The sequence below is a fragment of the Piliocolobus tephrosceles genome, chromosome 3, assembly GCF_002776525.5.
Source record: "Piliocolobus tephrosceles isolate RC106 chromosome 3, ASM277652v3, whole genome shotgun sequence".
Lineage (NCBI taxonomy): Eukaryota > Metazoa > Chordata > Mammalia > Primates > Cercopithecidae > Piliocolobus > Piliocolobus tephrosceles.
In genome coordinates, this window is record NC_045436.1 from 61,725,003 (window position 1) to 61,735,507 (window position 10,505).

Genomic DNA, 10,505 nt, shown 5'->3' on the forward strand with positions numbered 1-10,505 from the left:
TTACAGACAAAACACCCTTCCATTTGTTTAGGCTGTTTGTTAAGACTGAGTTACCCCTTCAAGTTAACATTCTCCTCCCAATTTCACTGGCAATCTTCTTGAGAATAATCCACACTTCATGGCTTTTACTTCCCTTACTTCCCATTTACTTTGTAAAAGAACTTTTATTACTGAGAATTTTAGCGTATACAAAAAGGGAATTGTATAATTAGTTCCTGTATAGCCATCACCACCCAGGTTTAACTATGACCAGTCCATGGCTCATCTTGTTTCATCTGTATCATCATCTTCCCTTCCTCCTGCTGAATTATTTCAAAACCAATACCAGATATTATATCATTTCATCTGTAAACACTTCAGAATATATGTATAAAACAGAAGGAATTTAAAAATACATATAATCATAATACCATTATCACAATATAAAGAATTATTTTCATCTAATACCCAGTCATTTGTGCTTACATTTCCTTGAATGTATGAGACTCATGAATAGATTCAGCCTCATCTATGAGATTCGTTGTCTCATAGATGTTTTTAAAACTTTGTTTGAATTAGGATCTAAGAAAGGACATATATACACTTGGTTGATAATATTCAGTCTTTTTTTTTTTTTTTTTTTTTTTTTTTGAGGCGGAGTCTTGCTCTGTCGCCCGGACTGGAGTGCAGTGGCCAGGTCTCAGCTCACTGCAAGCTCCGCCTCCCGGGTTTACGCCATTCTCCTGCCTCAGCCTCCCGAGTAGCTGAGACTATAAGTGCCCGCCACCTCGCCCAGCTAGTTTTTGTATTTTTAGTAGAGACGGGGTTTCACCGTGTTAGCCAGGATGGTCTCGATCTCCTGACCTCGTGATCCGCCCGTCTCGGCCTCCCAAAGTGCTGGGATTACAGGCTTGAGCCACCGGCGCCTGGCCAATATTCAGTCTTGTAACTGAGTTCTCTCTCAACTTCTCTCCCTTCTCCCCAACTTCAGACCACCCTTTTCTAATTTATTTGGAGAAGAAACTGTCCTGCAGTATTTGCCAGTCTGGATTTTGCTGACTGCAACCCCTCTTCCCCAAATGGGGTCATTTAACATGCCCCCTTTTCAATGGTATTTCCTATAAATTAGTAGTTAGATCTTGAGGCCTCATCAAGCATATTTTATAGGTGGTCTGTGTGCTTCCATCAGGAACAACATATTATCTGTTGCTTTTCTGTTTGTGATATTAACAGCTATTGATGACCACTGCCTACATCCATTAATTCATTGAGGGACTGCAAAATGGTGATATTCCAATTCTGTGTCTTTCTTGACATTTCAGTTAGACTACTTTCATAAAAAGAAGCTCTCCTTCACCTCTGTTTGGTAACCTTGACATATGGTTTAGACAGGAAAGGCAGGATAAATGTCTGATTTTTCTTCATTTAACAGTTTTCACAAAAATAAGTTGATGCCCTCATATTCTCCAAAGTTGACTAGCAAGTTTCTTTTTTTTTTTTTTTAATATCTTTATGCACTTATGAACTTATACATATCTGATGTGTTTCCATCTGTTGTAGGTATTTCCTTATAGATGTTCAACAGGGAGCCTGAGCTTCAAGTTGTCTCATGACAATTTGAACTCTACTATAACGCTATTAATTTTTGGAAAGCCTTCTGAATTTCCGATATGACAAGATGTTCTCAGACTTATCTTGTACATTTTCAGCCCCAAGTTTGAATGAGCCAATTCTTGAGGAGTCCTGGTTCCTTTTGGTGAGAAATGTTATTTATACACCATGGCCTGGGTATTAGTGGTACTTATCGTTACTGCGATGGTCACTATTGCTAGGCCTTTTCATTGGACATAGCTAGGAAATACAATAATTAAAATATTAAAAACCATATTGAGACTTCCAATTTAAGTACAGCTCTACAGGGTTCTTATTTAACTTAATCAGTATTACATTTATATTTATTTTCCTCAAAAACTTAGTTCTTAGTGACACCAGTATAATTAATCATTTTTAATCCCATAATATACATTGTATAACAACTATTTCAACTGAGTAGAAAATCCTAAGGCAAGAAAATGGATTTTGTCACAGTCAAAACAGAGGCCTAATGTGTATTTCAAGATTATTATATATCCACTTGGTAAATATTTAGAATAATGACTGGTATACAAAATAAGAATTCAACATTGAGCCTTTTGTAAAACCCACTCCTTCTCTTACCAGTTCTGCAAAATCTGCAGCCTCCAAGTCACTTAATGCCATGTCTAATTCCATCTATGTTAAAAAAAAAAAAAAAAAAAAAGAGTAACATAAGAATTTGACTCATATTAGTTACTTTTTTAGTAATGGCCATATAAAAGGTGCTTAATTACTACTTGAAAATTGAGTATCTTTCTCCTTTGTGTTACTTAGGAAATGTCTCAAAATGGAACATAATGTTTTTAAGCTTTGCAATTATAAAACAGTTTACTTATTTAACATATTGTTTTTAAGCTTTGCAAACATAAAACAACTTACTCATTTAACGTAAAATATTTCAACTAAATCTCAATAACTGCAAAATGGTCTTCAGCATATATTCAATGCATAGTAAATTTATGAGCTTCAAAAGTTGCTTTCCAGTTTTAAGTTAGAAATTAATTTAAGCCTTTTGATTTCATAGAAGAAAATGAAAATCAGTCTTAAGGTAGCCAACTTATTTTGAGTTGTTCTTGTTTCTCCATTTTTGTATATTACTCAACGGTTGGATTCTTGAAAAATATCATCTTCCCTGTCTTTCTCCTGGACACAATGTTTTGCATTCAAGGGTTGTCAATCTTTATTCCTAGATTAAAACACAAAGGCAAGTATTCCTCTGGAATCTGGCACAGTTCAACTATCCCAGAGAGTTATCAGAAAAAAAATCTCTTACTTAGGATTTGGGTTTTGTTTCTATGGAAATTGCCTGAGCTCTTTCATGTATCACCTTTGTTCTTTGAAGCATTCCAAATTTAAAAACAGAATAAATTTAATCTGAAGTTTAATCTGTAATACAAATATATACATATAAATCAAAACTATTGGCAATTGAATTTTATAGCATACATGCTATTTGTGAATAAGAACCCCCCCCCCCTTTTTTTTTGAGATGGAATCTTGCTCGCTCTGTCGCCCTGGCTGGTGTGCAGTGGTGCAATCTCAGCTCACTGCAATCCACCTCCCAGAGAATCTTTTTTTTTTTCTTTAAAGGCCAAGGCACTCTCTGCAGGACTGTTTCACACACTAACTGTGTCTTACTGAGATGACAAAAGCTTTTGAAATATTAGTCATGCCTTTCAATGCTTTTCACACAGTATGAGTTATTACTCATTTGTGACCTACATTTTTCTGCATCTAGCAAATACTTCAGGTTCCCTTTTTTTGTGGCTATTAGTCTGTCTTGTGAAAAACCACAGGACAAAAAATTACTGATTTGTGGTATTTGATCTCAGAAACTGTTCAATGAGTTACTATTCCTGCTACTAAACTCTACAGGCTAATTAATGTACAAGATTACTATAATATATATGCTTGTTTATATTCCTTAAATGAAAATATAAAAATATCTTTTAATTATTTCACTGTACCCTAGGAAAATATGATTGGAAAAAAAAAAAAAAAAAAAACCAAAATGAGGAAATTCTCAAATACCTGGGAAGAAAAACTAAAGTAAGACCTCATCATATAATAAACCTGGAACAAATAAGTCTTTTCCAAGTTAAAAATAACTATTTAGTTTGTTTTTAAAAATAAGCAAGCAAAAATAACTATTTCTACCTAAAATTGCCAGGCATAAGTTACCTTACACACGATTTTTCTTTTTTTTTTGAGATGGAGTCTCCCTCTGATGCCCAAGCTGGAGTGCCAGTGGTGCAATCTTGGCTCACTGCAAGCTCTGCCTCCTGGGTTCACGCCATTCTCCTGCCTCTGCCTCCCAAGTAGCTGGGACTACAGCGCCCACCACCATGCCCGGCTAATTTTTTGTATTTTCAGTAGAGACGGGGTTTTGCCATGTTAGCCAGGATGGTCTCGATCTCCTGACCTTGTGATCCGCCCACCTCAGCCTCCCAAAGTGCTGGGATTACAGGTGTGAGCCACCGTGACTGGCCTCACACACATTTTAAACTAGATTTCTTTTTTGGACGTAGTTTCACTCTGGTTGCCCAGGCTGGAGTGAAATGGTGTGATCTCGGCTCACCGCAACCTCCGCCTCTCAGGTTCAAGTGATTCTCCTGCCTCAGCTTCCCATGTAATTGGGATTATAGGCATTCACCACCACGCCCAGCTTATTTTGTATTTTTAGTAGAGACGGGGTTTCTCCATGTTGGTCAGGCTGGTCTCGAACTCCCAAACTCAGGTGATCTACCCGCTTCGGCCTCCCAAAGTGCTGGGATTACAGGCATAAGCCACCATGCCTGGCCTTTAACTAGATTTCTTAAGGCATTAAATTCCTTAATATTTTCTGTGAGAAGATACATAGTCAATAAATCCTACTATTTTTATTACAATGAGAAATCTCAAGAGAAATGGAATCAACCTAAGTGTTCATCAACAGATGAATGGATAAAGAAAATGTGCTATATATACATAATGGAATACTATTCAGCCATAAAAAAGAACAAAATCCTGTCATTTATGACAATACAGATGAACCTAGAGGACATTATGTTAAATGAAGTAAGCCAGGCACAGAAAGACAACTACCACTTGATCTCACTCATATGTGGAACCTAAAAAAGCTGATATCACAGGAGAGCAGAATGGTGATTACCAAAGGCTTAGTTAGTTAGGGGAGAGGGTGAATGAGGAAATGTTGGTCAAAGGAATTACAATCACAGATAAGACGAGTCAAATTTAAAAAATATATTTAGAACAGATAAGCTTACAGAAATGAAAACTATGCAAATGCTTGCCTGGGGCTGGAGGGGTAGGGAGAAGAAGAAATTGGGAGGGGAAAGAGAGAAGTGAATAATAACTACTAATGGTCACGGAATTTCTTTATTAGATGGTGAAATGTTCTAAAATTGACTGTGGTGATGGTTAGTCAGCTCTGTGAACAGACTAAAAAATATTGGATTGTACATTTTAAATGGGAAAATTCTATGGTATGTGAAATATCTCAATGAAGCCATTAAGGAGAAAGAACTTAAGTTCACATAACTACTGTTCAAGCTGAAAATTTAAAATACACTGAGTAGAGAATCTTGACTATTAAACTGCTGTGCTATACTGCCTTAAATAAGTAATTGGCAATTTAAACAGATAGGGCTTTATTGGTCTAAAACAGTGAGGTTTAATAATTTACATGTCTCCGAATGTTTCAGTATAAAGTGAAGGTCTTAAAAATATTTTGAACTAAAAAAAATGAAATCACAACTTATCAAAACTTATGTGGTGCAGCAAAAGTGGTGCTTGGGGGAAATTTATAGCATGAAATGCATATATTAAAAAAGAAGAGAGATCTAAAATCAATAATCTACGTTTCTATTTTAAGAAACTAAAACAAAAAGCAAATTAAATCTAAAATATGCAGAAGAGCAGAAATAATAAAAAATTAGAGGAGAAATCAATGACAATGAAAACAGGAAAGCCATAGAGAAAAATCAATGAAACCAAAAGCTGGTTCTTCGAAAAAAAAAATCAATAAAATGTATAAGCCTCTAGCCTAACTAAGATAAAAATAGAGAGGACACAAATTACTAATAGCAAAAATGAAAGTGGGGGCATTAGTACAGAGTCCATGGACATTAAAAGGATAGGAGAAGAATACTGTAAACAACCCCATGCTCACAAATTTGATAACCTAGATGGAATGGAAAAATTCCTTGAATGATACCGGAAGAAATAGATACTATAAATTGGTCTATACTTATTAAAGAAATTGAATCAATAACGATTTAATCAACTTGCAAAAGCAGAATGCACCAGGCCCAGATGGGTAGACTGGTGAATTCTACCAAACATTTAAGTAAGAAATTATACCAATTCTCTATAATTTCTTTCAGAAGACAGAAGCAGAGGGAATACTTCCTAACTCATTCTATGAGGTCAGCATTACCCTAATACTAAAACTAGACAAAGACATTATAAGAGCAAACAAACAAACAAAAAAAGACAGACCAGTATCTTTCATGAACACAGATTCAAAAACGTCCAATAAAATATTAGCAGAGGGAATCCAACAATGTCTAATAAGAAATATACACCACAGCCAAGGGAGATTTATCGCAGGTATGCAAGGCAGGTTTGACATTCAAAAACCAATTAATGTAATCCATCAAATCAATGGGCTTAAAAAAAAATCACATGATTCTATCAACATATGCAGAAAAAGCATTTGAAAAAATCCGATACCCCTTCATGATAAAAACTCTTAGTATACTAGGAATAGAGGGAAACTTCATCTTGATAAAGAATATCTACAAAAAACCTAGTTAACTTCATACTTAATGGTGAGAAATGAGATACTTCCTAAGATCAGAAAGGGGAAAGGATGTTCCCTACCACCACTCCTTTTCAACATCATACTGGGAGGTCTAGCTGATGCAATAAGGCAAGAACATGAAATAAATGATTGGGAAGGAAGAAATAAAACTGTCTTTGTTTATAGATGACATGATTGTTTACACAGAAAATTTGAAAGAATTGACACAATCTTATATATTACAATGTTCTATATTAACCTTATATACTGCATCAGTATATAATGAACCTCTGCCTCCGGAGTTCAAGTGATTCTCCCACCTCAGCCTCCTGAGTAGCTGGGCCTACAGGCATGTGCCACCACACTTGGCTTATTTTGTATTTTTTGGTAGCGGTGGGGTTTCACCATGTTGGCCAGGCTGGTCTTGAACTCCTGACCTCAAGTGATCCGCCCATCTCAGCCTCCCAAAGCGCTGGGATTACAGGCATGAGTCACTGTACCCAGCATAAAAGCCAATTGCTTTCCTATATACCAGCAATGAATAAGTGGAATTTGAAATTAAAAACACAATATCACATACCTTAGCATTCCCAAAAATAAAATATACTTAGTTATAAATTTAACAAAGTATACACAATATCTGTATGAAGAAAACTACCATACTCTGATAAATGAAATCCAAGGAGAACTAAACAAATGGAGAGATATTCCATGTTCATGGATAGAAGACTCAATATTGTCAAGATGTCAGTTCTTCACAACTTGATCTATATATGCAATGCAATCCCAATCAAAATTCCAACGAGGTATTCTAAAGTTTATATGGAGAAGCAAAAGACCAAGAATAGCTAGTACAATATTGAATGACAAGAACAAAGTCTTGGGACTGATACTATCCTACTTTAAGACTTAATGTAAACCTACAGTAATCAAGACATCGTATTATTGGTGAAAGAACAGACAAATGCGTCAATGGAACACAGAGTCCACAAATACACCCACATAAATACTGTCAACTGATCTTTGACAAAGGAACAAATAGAATGTAAAAAGCAAAGATGGTCTTTTCAACAAATGGTGCTAGAACAACTGGGCACCCATATAAAAAAATATCAATCTAGACACACACCATACACCCTACACAAAAATTAACTCTAAGTGGACCATATGTCTAAATGTAAAATGCTAAACTATAAACTTCCTAGAACATGGGAGAAAATTTAGATGACATTGGGTCTGACACTAACTTTTTAGATACAACACCAAAACCACAATCCATGAAACTAATAAGCTAGACTTCATTAAACTAAAAACTATTGCTCTGCAAAATACGATGTCAATAGAATAAGATGAGCCACAGACTGGGAGAAAATATTTGAAAAAGACACATCTGATAAAGAACCATTATCTAAAATATACAAAGACCTCTTAAAACTCTACAATAAGAACACATACAAAAAAATTTAAAAATGGTTGAGAATAGGATTAAGATGGCAGATAGGAGGCAAGACTAGTTTGCAGCTCTTGCTCAAATGGACAGGGCTGCATGTGGACATTCACATCGTGAACTTTTGCTCCAAGAACTATGGCAGAAACATACCAGGAAAGCTGAGAAAATCCATAGACCCTTTGAAGGAACTGGATCACCGCTGCAGGCTCCCTGAGATGCTGAAAAACTGTGAGTCTGCTTGCTTTCTCAATGGGGAGGCTCCTGGTCTGGGGCAAGTTCTAAGCCCTGGTCACTGGCTGCCTAGAAATAGAGTCGGTGCTGTTGAGGGGGCATGGTGGGAGTGAGACTGGCCTTTAGGACTGAAGGCTGTGTAGGAGAGGGGTAAGGCCCGTGACTGCCAGTTTTCCCCTACTTCCCTGGTGACCTGTATGACTCAGCAGAGGCAGCGATAACCCCCCCTAGGAATATAACTTCATTGGACCGGGAACTGCACCTCCATCCCCCACAGCAGCTGTGGCAAACCCTGCCCAAGAAGAGTTGAAGCTCAGACAATAACAAGCTCAGGGGCCTATCCCTGTCTCCACCTAGTAGTATTTCTCTACCCTCCCTGGTAGCCAAAGACAAAGGTCATAATCTCTTGGGAGCTCTATGGCTCTGCCCACTGCCTGAGAAACCTGAATACTTAACCAAGTGTCCCTAGGGCAAGTTTACATCCTCCCTAGATGACTGCAGCTGATGCACTCTTGAAAGTGCCACCTCCTGACTGGAGGCCAACATAAAACCAGTGCACTAAACAAAAACACAACCAGGGACACCTTACAGAGTCCACTTAACTCCATTGCTACCTGCATTGGAGCAGGTGCTGATATCCACGGCTGCAAGACCTGAAGATGGATCACATCACAGGACTCTTTGCAGACACTTCCCAGTACCAGCCTGGAGCCGGGTAGCTCTGCTGGGTGGCTAGACCAAGAAGAGCAAAAACCATCACTACAGTTCAGCTCTCAGGAAGCTCCATTCCTAGGGGAAGGGGGAGAACACCACATCAAGGGATCATCCCATGGGACAAAAGAATCTGAAGAGCAGCCCACGAATCCCAGATCTTCACTCTGACATAGTCTACTCAAATGAGAAGGAACCAGAGAAACAATTCTGGTAATATGAGAAAACAAGGTTTTTTTTTTTAACATCTTCAGAAGATCATACAAGCTCACCAGCAATGGATCTAAACCAAGATTAAATCTCTGAATTGCCAGAAAAAGAATTCAGAAGGTCAAATATTAAGCTAATCAAGGAGGCACCAGAGAAACATGAAGTCCAACTTAAAGAAATGAAAAACATTATATGGGATATGAAAGGAAAATTCTTCAGTGAAACAGATAGCATAAATAAAAAACGGTCACAACTTTTGGAAATCAAGGACACACTTAAGAGAAATACAAAATATACTGGAAACTCTCATAACAGAATCAAACAAGCAGAAGAAAGAACTTCAGAGCTTGAAGACAAGGCTTTTGAATTAACCCAATCCATCAAATACAAAGAAAAAAGAATTAAAAAAAAAAATGAACAAAGCCTCCAAGAAGTAAGGGACTATATTAAATGTCCAAACCTAAGAATAATTGGTGTTCCTGAGGAAGAAGAGAAATCTAAAAGTTTGGAAAACATATTTGAGGGAATTAATTGAGGAGAATTTCCCCAGCCTTGCTAGAGATCTAAATATCCAAATACACGAAGCTCAAAGAACACCTGCGAAATTCATCACAAAAAGATCATCACCTAGGCACATAGTGATCAAGTTATCTAAAGTCAAGACAAAGGAAAAATCTTAAGAGCTGTAAGACAAAAGCATCACGTAACCTATAAAGGAAAACCTATCATATTAACAGCAGAAACACAAAAAGCTAGAAGGGATTGGGGTCCTATTTTTAGATGCTTTAAACAAAACCATTATCAGGCAAGAATTTTGTATCCAGTGAAATGAAGCTTCATAAATGAAGAAAAGATATAGTCTTTTCCAGACAAACAAATGCTTAAAGAACTCATCACTACCAAGCCAACACTAGAAGAATTGCAAAAACTAGCTCTAAATCTTGAAACAAATCCTCAAAGTACATTAAAGGAGAACATGCTTAAAGCATAAATCTCACAGGACCTATATAATGACAACAAAATTTTAAAAAATGAAGGCATTCAGGCAACAGATAGCATGATGAATAGAATAGTACCTCACATCTCAATACTAACATTGAATGTACATAGCCTAAATGTTCCATTTAAAAAATACAGAATGCACTGCACTCTGGCCTGGGAGACAGAGCAAGACTCCGTCTCATAAAAAAAAAAAAAAAGAAAAAGAAAAAAGAAAAGAAAGGAAAAGAAAAGATACAGAATGGATAAGAATTCACCAACCATGTTTCTGCTATCTTCAGAAGACTCACCTAACACATAAAGGTCTCACGCAAACTCAAGGTAAAGAGGTGAAAAAAAATATTCCATGCAAATGGACACCAAAAGCGAGCAAGAGTAGCTATTCTTATTTCAGACAAAATAAACTTCTAAGCAACAGCAGTTAAAAAAGACAAAGGGGGGCCAGGCACGGTGGCTCACGCCTGTAATCCCAGCACTTTGGGAGGC

The 10,505-nt window shown here is 36.9% G+C and overlaps 1 protein-coding gene across 1 annotated transcript in view; it reads right to left on the reverse strand.

The window, feature by feature from the left end:
• The window catches only part of INTU (inturned planar cell polarity protein), a 90,681-nt gene that overhangs the window by 16,477 nt on the left and 63,699 nt on the right, over positions 1–10,505 (reverse strand). The window contains exon 9 of the mRNA XM_023217614.3: positions 2,197–2,250. Coding sequence (XP_023073382.2) covers positions 2,197–2,250 — 54 coding nt within the window. The remainder of the gene's footprint in view (positions 1–2,196; positions 2,251–10,505) is intronic.